Genomic DNA, 14,613 nt, shown 5'->3' on the forward strand with positions numbered 1-14,613 from the left:
TTTGTTGGCTGATCTGCAGACAATTCTCAAGCTCAGCAGAAAATGAATGAACACTATCAAAGGAAATTTAAGAGGTGGACTGAGACCTCCTGAAGTTCAAAATCAGTATACAATACAACCTCAGCCTGCCAGACACAGGATGGCCAGATTTTGCATTTAAACGCACAAATGGCAACTCATAATAATAAAGTATTTTTTTTTTAATGTACCCGATTTTAAATGCAAGAACAGAATACATAAAATGTAATGTCGACTAATGTACAAAAAACTTTAGGTGAACTTAAATATTGCACACGTGAATTAGAAATATAAATGACTTAAAAAAAGGGGCAATTAAATATTGCACAAAACCGTTATGTTTTGGCTGAGTCGGTTGCTGGCAATAAGTATCAGTTGATAAGAGTTTTTTTGGGTTAGATCGCGTAAATATATATAGATATCGTTAAAACCGCCATCACCCGACACAGCCAACTAGCAAGGGTTGTCACGTAAACAGAACATGCCAATTCGTCACTAGTACAGCACACCGGTGTGTTGGAGAGCCAAGCCACAACATTTACAACTGAGTACAACGTTTCGCCAGTAATTACAACTAGCTTCATCAGGCGACAGCCTCTATTATGGATGATACTGGTCGTGAAAGCCTACATGTTAAAGTATCAGTTGACAGACAAATTAATAAACACAGTGGGAGAGCATTGATTCCATCATCAACGAACAGATGGCCTATTCGTTGATACTTAAATTGCTCATGCAATGCTGGTGACGATCATAGAGGTTGAAACTGGTACAGGATTTTCGTCGTTTAAACAAATACTGAGACAGCGCCATAATACGGTGGGGTTTTTTGGTACGTTAGATCGCGTAAATATATAAATGTGTCGTTAAAGCCACCATCACCCAACACAACAAATAATTAAGGTTTGTTACGTAAACAGAACATGCCAATTAATTACTAGTACAGCACACATATTGGTCTCGAAAGCCTACGTGTTAAATAGAGAAAAAACATTTGTCTGGAAGGGCCTGTTTGCCCGGAAGGCACATTTCTCAATGAAGCCTCAATGTTATTTATTTTGGTGAAGTAAACAATGTTGGTGTACATGAAGTCAACGCCTCATTGCGTAATTAATTACACCTACACTTCCACACAACCCGCCTAGACAGCACGTGATGATATTGTACCGGTTCGCTGTTCCGTACTCTGCTGTTCTTGACTTGGGCCTCACCGTGTCGGTAGATAACGCTTGCCTAGGACACCTGCCAACCCAGCAGCCTTTGTTGCTGGGTTGCTGATGGGCCCCAGAGAAGTGGAACCCCCCCCTGTAAAGTGTGCCTTATTAGAATTACTGCTGCTGGAACAGATTGCTCCAGAAAACCACGACACCAGCAGCAACGGGAAGCTGCATCTCATTAGTGTCTCTGTTTAGGCATCTAAATTCATGAATGCTGAATGACAAGCTTGTTATTTCATTTCTATGAAATATATTCGGCCTGGATGCCTTCAGGGTTTCTTGTATTTTTGCTTTAAAATAATTCACATGATCGCCGATAAGTACCCGTTTGAATCATGCTTATGTGGAAACTTAGCCAATTACTGTTTAACATGTAGGCATTCCGAACCAATGTCATCCATAATATAGGTTTTTTGGGGTTAAATCGCGTAAATATATAAATGTGTCGTTAAACCCGTCACCACCCGACACAGCTAATTTAGTAAGGTTTGTCACGTAAACAGAACATGCCAATTCGTTACTAGTACAGTATGTTGGAGAGCAAAGCCACAACATTTACAATCTGGCTGTCGCCTGATGAAGCTAGTTGTAATTACTGGCATAACGTCGTACTCAGATTGTAAATATTGTGGTTTTGCTCTACAACATACTGTACTAGTAACGAATTGGCATGTTCTGTTTACGTGACAAACCTAGCAGATTGGCTGTGTCGGATGGTGGCGGGTTTAACGACACTTTTATATATATTTACGCGATCTAACCCCCCCTAAAAATAAAACCTGTATTAGCCAATTGCTGTATGCCAGAAAAAAATGTTTACTTCACAAATACACAAATAAATGTGGTGTTTTTAAATTAGCATCAAAACATTTAATCTGCGATTATAAATGTAATAAAGCATACTCGTATTCAACAACGTAATCTCTTGTAGGTTGATAAATGGTTACCACTCAGAGGAATCATGGTTGTTTGATGGAAAGACCAGCCACGGCCATGTGAATGGAGAATTTCCACGACCTGCTCAGGGCCGGCAATGGAGGCCACAGTCTTCCCCATTGTGCATTGAGCTTGGCAGATGCTTTAACGAGACTGTGACAATTGCCCATGTATATAAAAAAAAAACAATATAAGAAATATATAACAAAGAACATAGCATCTAATTACAAAAATATTGTATGCAATTGTACAAGAAAAGTCAGTTAAAGGGGTTACATAAAAAAAAATAGCTATGGAAATTTAACATGCAAAAAATAGAGCTGAAGAAAAATGTAGGTTTGGGTGGCGTGGAAGCAAAGTAGACGGCACAATTCATGGCAGCTCCGAATTTGATATCCCACCTGTGGCAGGTGCAGCTGCAGGCCCTCACTTGGATGGGCTGGCGACCGGGGGTGGCATCCAGCTGCAGATGAAAAATGCCCTGAAGCACAGCCTGCGCTGCTCGAGCCTTCGCCAGCTTCTTATTGCGACCAGATCCCTGAAATGTCTGCCCATCCACTGTCACAGCCATTACAAAGTTCCTGGCATGGCTCTCGCCGATTTCTGCGACAAAGTCAAACCTGAGCCCAGGTCGCATTTCATTGAGGATCATCAGCGGGTTTTTTCCGCACGAGAGAAGAGGGTAAGGTGGGTTTGCTTGGCTGCTGACCAGGCACGGCAGGAATGAGCGACGCCTCGCTCCTGCTTGCCTTCGCCTCGAAGCCGTTGAGTCCGAATGTAGACAGAAATGACTCGCTCTCGCTGGAGTCTTGAGAAAAAGAGTCACTCTCCCCAGGTAGGTCAAACTTGTTAAAGTTCATGCCCGGGACGTCGGCCAGGTCGGACGTGAAGTCGGTGATCGCTGCGGTGTTCTGGCCCATGGCTATGTGGGCCTCGCAAGCGTTTGGAAACTGCACGAAGGAGCGCAGGGCCTTCTCGGCCGCCTGCAGCTTTGCCTTCTTCTTTGTGGAGCCCGAACCCTCGAAGGTCTGACCATTCACCTCCACGGCCATGATGAAGACGGGCGCGTGCACGGGCCCCACCTGGTTCACCATCTTGTACTGAATGCCCGGCTTCACCTCGTTGAGCTGCATCAGGGCGTTCTTTGGCACAGCCGGCCCTGGCGCCCTCCTCCGTTTTTTCGGCCGAAAACGCGGGAACATAGAGCCATTGCTGCCCTCCTCCAGGGGCCTTTTGCGTTTCGTGGAGCCCCTGTTCGCGGGAATGCTGGCTATGGAGCACAGTCCGAGAGCGGGCTCCGTGATGGACATGTTGTTTCCGATGTGACGATTCTCTTTAACGTCGGTGCTGCAAGAGTCTGAAAAGGGATATTGTAACACGGACAAGCAAATGTGTGCATTCAAATAGCATAAAGACCACGATTGTATTATTTAAAAAAAACACCAATTAAGAATAATACATTTTGACACGTGCTAATACACTTGCAGCCATGTGATATTACTGCACACATTTTTAGGTCACGTGTTTAGGAAGCCACGCAGCTTCCCAAGTTGACAGTTGCTCACGATCTGGAATTCATTTCCACAAAATAGAAAAAAAGCAGACCTAATATGTATATTGGAACCGCTGTGGTATAACTGTAATTACATGGAAAATAGAAACCCTTTCTGGCAATAACTCAACACATTTCAAGACTGCCACAAAAGTAAGAACTAGATCATGGATGACATTCAGGCAATGGTCTTTCATCATTGCCGAGAAGGAGGGACATTGCATTTGTTTCCCCTTTGAGGGCAGTCTTCCCGATTAATGCGTTGACTGCCAATGCAGAATCACAAAAAAAATTATTGCAAAAATTCATGAACTTTGCTTTGACAGCTATGGAATGAAATGTTCTTGCCATTACATACTCCAAAGTCTGTGAAATAATTGCAAAGACATTTTTATTTTATTATTGCATAATTATTTGTGGATTATATGATATACTGCAATGTGATATTTTTACGATAGCTTATATTCTATATACGTGTATCTGTCAAAAAAAGCGTACACATCAAGCATATAATATCGAACATCAGGTTAAATCGGTCATGGCTCTCTCTCAGGCAAACTGAACGGCGAGGGCAGGTTGACGTTGACCCATTACAGGGGTTTATTAGGTCGTTGTTGCAGAGGGGTGTTTAGGAGGTGCAACGTGGAGATGTAGGAGAAATGTGAGTGGTGTACTCAGTGGCTCATTGCTCGAGTATAAACATACACACAGGCAAATGGAGAACAAGATCTCTAGCATTAAATCATCGTCATCATCAACAATGACTAATCCACTGCTGGATGAAGGCCTTTCCCCCCCAGCCACTATGATCCCTCAGCATCGTGCACCGCAAAAGTCCACCTAGCACCTATACACGTGATGATTCTATCGCTCCATCTCCTGGATGGACGTGATTTCGGGCATGTTTCTCTCCTGCCACTCCGTCACTAGCCTTGACCATAGCCGAGGTTGCCTCGAAGTGTCGTCCACCTGCAGTAACTGCGGTGTTATCGGTCACCACCCAATGCTATTTTACATTATGTAATGCAGAAAGTAGCGCAAAACGTGGTTCGTACATTTAGGCTGTTGTATCAAAGCCACGGCCAATAAGAGCCAATTAGATGTATGTCGGGTATATAAAGTAATAGCAGCAAACACACCATTACATATTTTCATGGGGTGAATAAGTAGAACAAACAACAGAATAAGTAGCACACTTTGCACACGGTGTGCACGCACTATCGTGGAGTTTGCAATGAAAAAATAGATTTTGGATGCCATACATGGTGCATTCCACACTAAGCATGCACTCACAACTATGTTCTATGCATCACAGAACCTGTGAAAAGCTCCCAGAAGCGGGTGACTGCACTTGCAAAGGTAGCCGGTTGTCCATTCAATACATATCACGTTAGAGTTACTTGAGAAATATACTATTAAAGATACAATTAACGCGTTTGCTGATATGCCCCTTCATAACATCTTACACTGTGGTTCCTAACTGTCAAGTTGAAATTACTAAATTAACTGTGATCTTGGCGACCACGTGTCCATATTTCATACATATTTGTGCACACTGTTTAACAAATACCAACGGTGGTAGTTGACTGCTGGCTAAGACTTGCTGATGGAATTCCATGAGAGGCAGTTCACCGGATCTAACAGCAGATGAAAACACTTTCATGGCCAATATGGCCACCACCAACCAGCTTTTCCTACCTTTAGAAAGTGAGCATTTGTATTCCATTTCTTTTTACGTCACCAATATAATTTAAGTACAGTATGTATGATATATATATATATCCATGTAGCATGCGTAAGAATTGATGAATTGCGAATAGAAAACTATGAACGTAATTGTGGAGACTGGAGAAGTGCTTAATGAACCCAACAGGAGAGAAATAAGAATAAATCACATGCAAACGCTGTGCATACTCCACACGTAAGTATAGTATCCAGGGTCGGCGAGATACTCACTCATATTCTCTTCATTCTCATCCACTCCAGTCACATTTGGTTGCGCTCTGAATTGACAAACAGCTGTGGTCCTTTCTGAAAGTGGGAAAAAAAAGGACACGGATTTGTATTATTCAAGCTCTATTTCACATTCATCCCAGAGATACAGCTCTTCCTGAAAAAAAGACACAAGACTCAGCCATTGTTATATCATGATGAGTGAAACAGATGACACTAGACTGTAAAAAAGAATTTCAAGGAAAGGAATCTGCCGATTAGCCTACATACACCATTTAGGTTCCTCTGTGTTTTTTTTTTCAGATTGCATTTGAACACACACACACACGCGCAGTGGCTATATAGGCAGAACGACCGTTTACAAAACCTGCTTAAGTAGAGTTTCCATTTTAAAGTCAATGCCCCACGACTTACAAAGCATAAAGTGGTGAGTTAAAAATCTCAGCCCATCATTTCTCTTTGGGTTGATACAATCACGACCGTTTTGCGAGAAATTCCAGTCGTCCGATGGAAAGAGCAAACCCACACCCCGAATGGGACTGTAAAATTGTCGCGTCCAAGCCAGCTCGTCGCAGCAGAAAAAAAAGTTCCGACAACTTTCGTGATTTACCCCCCCACTTCCCCAAAGGGGCCCCCTCTACCCCACCCTTAAGATACAATAACATTTCAGTTCTGCACAGCGCACTTAACAAATTAAAAGTAGTAATTTGTGGGTGCTGTACAAGGTGACCAGGGTGAGTATAACGCTTTAGCTAAATATAAAAAAAAGTTTCATTAAGAAACGCTCACGCAAAAAAATAATTGCGTGGAAGAATCGAATGGTAAACCTAATGGTACATATAAGGGGTTATTTAAACAACATTTGTACGTGATGAACTGAAAGAGAGAGTTAGTTTGTGAAGAATTATTATGTATATATGGGGATGCATTTATGCACCAATGTGTGGGTGCTGTGCTTTGTTTTTCTCTTGACTTTATCAACACCGTGACCTCGGTTTCAGCTCTGCATTGGTGTCTAATTTGCATCTCTGTGAAAGGTGTCAAGCCTATCGATAAATATAACTCCCTAAAACTTGTATAGTACTAGCAGTGCAAGTTTACAGCTACTTTCAAACACATCTTATTCAGGACATGTAAAAAATGTGTTGATGTTTTTTTTTTCCATCACTGAATATAAAATAAACAACACAACACGTTTACTTTTCATGGACGGTCTCGTAAAAAAGTGTTTTTTGAGGTGGCACAATGGAAATTGGAATTGCATAACAGCTCAAGGTGTCAACTATGATATCCCCTTTTCTTGATAAGCAATGAGAGTCAAATGTAATGCAGCACAAGTCAATAATGTTTGACAAGGACATAATCTAAGTTCTCAAGGGAAGTGGAATTTCATCTATTGGCTGACCTTTGAACTTTAAACATTCATAGTTTCTTCATCCAGATTTGACTTTATTGCTGAGTCTCATCAGAAAGCTCTGTCCTTATAAAACAATGACAATGTATGTTATGGACAGGAAATAAACAATAGTACTGATGGGACTCAGAGACGCAGTGAATTATAATGGGTTGCCGCGTTTAAACAAATTAATCTGGGAAATATAAATCTGGAAGGCCACAGATCATTTAATGAATGAAATGCTTTTGTGCGATTGAAAAGAGTCTTATTAAACCCCTTCATAAATATCACTACAAAAAATCGAAATCACTCTCCACTCAGCTTCCCCTCGTCCCACGTGTATTGTTTGCCTACGTAGTATCTACTGTGACGCCCATACAGGTGCTATTGTACAGCTATTTGAAGTCAAACTGCATTTTATTCTCCTCAGTCTCCCAACTAAAAAAAAAAATCAGTTGGCATTCCACACAAGGGCGGTCACTGCAGAGGCGGTCACTGCATCGCCAACTTTTAGATGCACTTCTGCGTCCGTCTGGAACGCTCTTCCTTCCAATATTCGAAAGCCACTGGAGCTATGCACTTTCAAATCTCGACTCAAAACTCATTTATTTAGAACTTCTATTTTGTGTTTTGTTTGTTGTCCTTTCCCTGCACCTACGTACGGTGCGAGAGAAGTTTAACGTGCAAACACAAGCCACACTGTCCAACAAATCTGACGACCAACATCACCTCGAGAGGTCTTTATCTAGCAGTATGTTGACAAATAGCTATAAACGAAACGCACCATATGTTATGTTATAAGTTCGAGTTAATACTGGTGGTCATGGTTTATTTTAAGTCTGTGCTCATATAATACTGCCAGCATATTCCAATAGGTGTTTTTAAAGGCTACCATTGTTATATGATAGCGAGCAGTCTAGTTACAATGATGAATGGATCCTAAATGGGGCCAATGGATACACACCACGTCCTCCATACTACATCACTGAAACATTTTAGACTCAAAATATATATTCAAAACAGAAAAAGCAATCGAAAATTGCTGCAATGCAAGTTGCGCTTCAACACAGGCAATGAGAGGACGAAACTAATTTCGGGGAAAATCATACGTAGTTAACATTGAAACATCGAGCCAGAGGTGGCTTGTTTAGGCCAACTCTAAACAATAGATAGAAATGCCTAGAGGATAAAATAGATTAATTGGATATCTTTAAATAATGAATGAACTGTAATGAATAGTGCATTAAACGAAGGAGAAAATATTACAGAGCAAACAGAGAGCAGATTGTTCAACACTTGAAATATATCATGTATGAAGAGGAAATAATAAATGTAACAAGCAATGGAACAACTGCAGATTGAATGCACATCAACTCTGTCAAACGAATCGGGAACGAATGGGAAAAGGGATGAGAGAATGCAGCACACAACTGATAGAACATGCAAGCAATGGGCGGGAACGTGAAAGCAGCAAAAAGGAACTTGACTATGAGCAATTCACAAATGGTTGTCCCTGATACGGAGAGAGATTTAAAATGAGTGGAGGGATTTGTGCACTCCAAAGAAGACGGCAGTTATAAAAGAGACCCTTTTATATGTTTTGATGGATGGTTTGCTAAATACAGAACTTGTGCCAGCCCTGTTGATATACTGATTTCAGAAGCAAGTCGGGATTAAATTGTAACTTTAAAGGAACAATTTCTACTGTTCCACACTATTGTGATAATGCCCACGTTCCTATTATTATTACCACCATGTACGTAGTTAATCTTCCAAGCCTGTGACTACCCTCAACAATACCCCTTGCTTCCATTTGTACAGAAATGTTCTGGAACCTCTCGTGTATTCATCCTTCCTACTCGAACAAAAGCCCAACAATCGCACAGTCCCTCCCCAAGCCTCTGACCCTCCACTTTTCTCACAGACTCCTCCATCCGTCGTACTTGCTCTGTCCTCTTAACAGCCCTTCACCACAGCCTCATCCAGCCTCCTCCCTCGGCTCACCCTCCTCTCCTCCGTAATCCCTCGCGCAATTGCGACGCACAGGACATCGCGACTCGTCTTACCCCGTAGCAGAGAAAACAGGGTGCCAGATAAGCGAATGCGCACATAAGGGGCTTGCTCGTCTCTGGATTGTCCGAACAAATAGCCGTGACGAGCAGCCTCGTTGACGCCCCTTTCTAAATCCACTGCTGGATGAACGTTTCCGCCGTGACGCGTTGGTCTTGGCAAATATTTAACCATACTTCACCATGCCGGTCAGGGTGTGGGGTCAAACCCACGACCTCCTGCGTGCCAGGCGAGAGAGAGTGCATCTCTTTCGCCATCACGGCACCGCAATAAACGCGTGACATCTTAACAAACGAGGGCGCCTTCACGCGAGGATATGCAGGCACATATTTATGTATTGCGTAAATTAGGTGCGGTTTCCTACTACGAGTGGCCATCGGATATTACGTGTGTCAGTACTAACCGCAGGAAGAGTGCTCTTTTGAGCAGCGTGCCTAGGCAGACGATGCATTCTTAAGTTAACATCACCACCTCATAACCCTTCCCATCGTTTGCGCACGTTTATTATTCCACTGCCTCTTGTTAACATGGCACTCTTGACAGCAGACAAGCGGCTGCATCATTTTCTCATCTGTAGGCAACGCCGAAGTCAACTTCGGCAACCGAGGGCGACGGTGATTAGCTTCTCTGAAATGTGACATGTACAAAAGACACACGCTCTGTAGTTGCTTGATAAGAAACAAGCCCTCAAAGGAATATAATAAACTTCCACAGTGCAAGAATGCCAGGAAATTGTCTAAAGTCACGAGATATATTGATAATTCAGCCGGCACTCTGCGTCACAAGACAAGTATGCATTTGCTTGACCAGTGGTGTTTCGTACTTCTTGGTTCTTTCGGTAAAGTCACGGTAGGTATAAAATAAAGAAACAATTGTTTCTTGCTGTGGTTGTCCCACCTGATGACGGACGCTTGTGTTGCACCCGAAACGTCGTGATTTCATTGATTTTATGTTCTACCTACATGACTTTACCGAAAGAACCAAAGAGTATGGATCCCTGCAGTCACGAAAACTTCAAATCTGGATTCAGTGGCGTTTCGTTGAACACGTAGTAGGATTTCGTGAGCAATATTATTCATAATAAAGGTTATTGGGTTAGATCGCGTAAGTATAAATGTGTCGTCATTCTCACCGCGCCAGCGCAGCCGAAAAGTGAGGGATTTGTCACGTAAATAAAACGTCAATTAGTTACTACTTCAGCCCACCGGTGAATTGGAGAGTAAATCCACAACATTTACAGTTTGAGTCCCGTGACGTTTCGCTGGTAATTACAACCAGCATCATCGGGCGATTTGCCAGAATCATTCCCTCAAAGGAATATAATGAAGTCCCCACAGTGCATCGCCCGATGATGCTGGTTGATGTAATTACCGGTGAAACGTCGTACTCAAATTGTAAATGTTGTGGATTTACTCTCCAACACACCGGTGAGCTGAAGTAGTAACTATTTGGCGCTTTTTTACGTAACAAACCCCTTACTGTGTCGGGTGGTGGAGGGTTTTGACACATTTATACTTACGCGATCTAACCCAAGAACCTTTATTAGAGTGACGTTTCAAAAGAGCAAGATGGACATCAGCTATTTTGCAGCGCAAGAGAAGTCCGTGATTAGGACAGCTGAAATAAAACTACGTACCGTAATTGTACATTCACCTTAATCCTTACTCAGCTGCATCTCGCTGCCAGCTTCAGTGTTCAAATGTTCATGGCAGGTGTAGACCACACTCGACGCTACCCGGGTCCAATTCCAGGCCATGGCTAGCAGCAGTGCCGAGTGACATCTGAACCTGATCCTGGCTCTCCTCCTTAACAAACCAGCACAGGCCAGCGTGGTTAAGTATGATCAATCTTGACTTGAAGCTTTCGTGACTTGCAGGAATCCATACTCTTTGGTTCTTTCGGTAAAGTCACGTAGGTATAAAAAAAAATATTATTTTTCTTTTATTTTATTTTATACCTACGTGACTTTACCGAAAGAACCAAAGCGTAAGTATGATCAATCAACCCCAATAGACGACATGGCACGGCAAAAGGCCTTCATCCAGCGGCGAATTTACAAAAGGCTGTAAATGATAGAGACAATTGGCAATACTGTATATGGGATCAAAACATGTTGTTTTTAACTACCAGTGCAGAACATGCCCAGACATTGATCTTGTTCACTACAGTACCCGATTACCGGATTTGATTTGTTATTATTTTTTAATGAGCATGTTGCTTGTAATTGGTTTTGCACCGTCGCGCAAAATAACTCTGCATCCAAGAGGCAAATATTTGGTTGCAAAGTGAGCCGCTTGGTTTATTAACACGAAACTTGCGCTCCTGCTGCTACCCATAGCGACGAGGATTACATTGAGCGAACTTTACTGCCTGCTATTGTGTGCTCGCATTACAGCGCTGACTGACTGACTGACCTTGCTGGACAACATATTGCCCTATCATTTGTTCGTCTTCATACAACCTATCTTGGACCGCGTGTTTGTGCGTAGCGATCGCAATGTAGCAGTCAGTGGCTGCAACGTTCTTGTACGCCGTGAGGACATTGTCATCCCGAATTGCAAGGCTGTTACACACTGGTTATAGCTGCACATATTGAAGGACATAGTGCAATACATAAATACACCTTTGCAGAACCCATAACCTGCGCAGAAAGATTTAAATGACAAACCCGTCACATGTTTCTGCCACATACTGTAAGAAAGTACAACAGAGTAACGTTTACATTATTTTGACGGTATCGTATACAGCAATTGAGTATGTAATTGTGGCATAATCAAGTCTAGAGCAGCTATATCATTTTTTAACAAACACAGTCAGAGTTAAGCGAGACATATGTTCGACAATGTTCTTAATAACAGCACTGCGATATATATGTATTTTAAAGGAAACACTGACCTGGTTTTTTTTGTTCATTCACACAGACGACGAACAGGACACATTAACGCAACAACAAAGGCATACGCGAATGGCTCTACATACCACATGGCAGCCTGGTACGGCTTTTGCTGACCGCTACCCTCATCCAAAATCAATAGGAGCCACAAGCAGGATGCATCAGTGCAGGATGCATCGATTGTCTCCACTTCAGATTCTTCTGACTTTAAGTGGCGCCTCTTGCTAGTAGGCTTTGCTTGGTCAGTCACTCAACGGCGTGCCTTCTGCACAACCTTAAGCAAACTTCATATCCCGGGACGGCCACTTGTGGGTTGCCCTGGATGAGCACCATCTCTCTCTCTGTAGTGGCACCGATCAACTGGGACTCTCCCACTGCACACACTGAACTAAACTGTTTTTAATTTTACCAGGTAAAGCCGACCAAGCTAAATGATAGCTCCGTTTCAGTTTCATTTATTAGGTATAACCCTCGATTAAAAGCTTTCGTGACTGCAGGGATTCATATTATTGGTTCTTTCTGTAAAGTCACGTAGAAGGGAAATAATAAAATAATAAAAATGTAACAATAAAACGTCGTGAGAATTTTTTTTTCATTATTATTTCCCTTCTACGTGCCTTTACCGAAAGAACAAAGAATATGTATAACCCTGTGAGCCATGCGGCTCTTGACTCGGGTGCAACCGCAACAAAACTAAAAAATGAACAAGAAACCAACGAAGTGGCTCATCATGTGGAAATGTACAGCAGCCTAATACTCTTAAACGCGTGTTTCTAAACGTGGAGGGAAAAAAAGGAGGACATACAGAAAAATCCACGAGACCACGTGGAGAACATGCAAACTCCAAATATACAGGCGTCAGGGTGAGGATCGAACACGCGACCTCCTTGCAAACCAGGCGAAGTAGTTAACATCTCGCCTCCGTGGCGACAGTCAGGCACCATCCATCTGCAGGCAGCAGCTTAAGGTCCACCTGTTGTTCAGGCTGACTTTGAGCCATACGATAACTTCGTGACTGCGTGGAATTGTAGCACAATGAATGAGTCTAATACGGTTTGGGAAAAAAAATAAGAAATGTAATGTTTATAAAAATATGCTTTTCAATTATTAATACTAACTAAAGCAACTGCAGCGCATTGTTGCGAATTTCACACGTACTTCATTGTCCACATGCTTTTAATTAACTCCAACAAATCTCCAGCAGTTGTAAAATGCACGTTTGTTGCGATTCATTCCAGCCACCACCCATGTTAACAATTACATCACGACAGTCTAATCAGAGTCATGTTACAAGAAGATGTTCCTGAGAGTGCAGAACACTCGCACTCTGGCAGGGAATGGCCCGCGTTTTGTGTAAACAATCGTTAAAGGAGTTAGCCAAACATCTCAATATAGGGTCACAGAAGTCGGGCAATTTTTGACGCCCATTCTGTCTGTCTTCCCGTTTGTCTGTGGGTTTCTGTTCCCTTAAACCCAACGAAAATTGTGCACGTTACAAATTTGTGAAAATGTTCACGATGCTTCTGAAGTCGCTTGCGTTGACTTATCTCATATAACTTGGGTGGTGCTCCCTCAGACTCGTTACAGAGTGGCTCAATAATGTTCATGAACTACGTTTTTATCTTCGAGAAAAAACGAAGATAATGAAGTGATGTATGAACAGATGTACTCGTTTATGGACTCCCAGCCCCTATTTAAGTCTAGGCTCAAGACCTTCTGTTATCCTCTTTCATTGACTCATAAAAAAACAAGTACAGCACAGTACAATATATTTGGGTTGTTAAACGATAATGGGGATACGTTTTTTTTTGTATCGGTGACCAATTCCGAATGTCAGGAATTAGCAATCGATTCCAGTGGAATGTCAGTGATTAATGCCGTTGTTGGCGAGCGCAAACGTACAAACTAAATTACTGCACGGTACATTTTCCCTTCTTTCTCATGTAAAAGTTGAAGATACATCTAAGCAATCGCTAGCGCATGAGACTTTTTATCAGAGGGGCCTCCATTATAGTGACTTCTAGACGATATTTGATCTATCCTTCCATGCTGATAAGACATGTTGGAAGAGGTGGGCATACCCACACTTTACCCCACCACACACTAATCTGTTATCCTTCCCCGCACCTCCGATTAGCACGTTTGGCTGCGTACGAAGTGAAAGCAGTTCAACACAACAACAAAAAACAACATTCGCGGCCACGTGAAGTGTCGAACGCCCGCTGGCAGGAGGCCACGGGACAGACCCAGGTGCCATGGGTCGACTGACTGAGATGACTGCCGATGCACCACCTGTGCCCCCTAATGTGCCAACTTGCTGTGTTTTAGCCACCCGGCGCTCTGCTCGTTGTTGTGAGCGTCGCTCCTCTGGCCTCCGTTGTTGCTGCCTCCAACTGCCCAGTAACAGCGTCCTTCACGAAGTTCAACACACATACATACGAACTGCCAATTGACTGTGGTGGACCCATTGACACTGCTGGGTGGATAGAGGCGGTTGGGAATGATTCAAGAAACCTGCCCCATTGTTTACACTGCCGTGCCATGAGATTGAATTGAACCGGTGACCTTTGAATGGCAA

The 14,613-nt window shown here is 42.7% G+C and overlaps 1 protein-coding gene across 1 annotated transcript; it reads right to left on the reverse strand.

Annotated features, from left to right (window-relative positions):
• Positions 1-2,572: 2,572 nt before the first annotated feature.
• LOC121851974 (double-stranded RNA-specific editase 1-like) lies at positions 2,573-9,316 on the reverse strand (the record flags this gene model as incomplete). Its single annotated transcript, XM_042346042.1, is given in 5 exon segments — positions 2,573-2,607; positions 2,610-2,872; positions 2,904-3,528; positions 5,680-5,754; positions 9,139-9,316. Coding segments are annotated over 5 exon segments (1,176 nt in total), but the record flags the coding sequence as incomplete, so codon positions are not given.
• Between the last annotated feature and the right edge of the window lie 5,297 nt (positions 9,317-14,613).

This window comes from Callorhinchus milii, unplaced genomic scaffold, assembly GCF_018977255.1.
Source record: "Callorhinchus milii isolate IMCB2004 unplaced genomic scaffold, IMCB_Cmil_1.0 Scaffold268, whole genome shotgun sequence".
NCBI classification, from domain to species: domain Eukaryota; kingdom Metazoa; phylum Chordata; class Chondrichthyes; order Chimaeriformes; family Callorhinchidae; genus Callorhinchus; species Callorhinchus milii.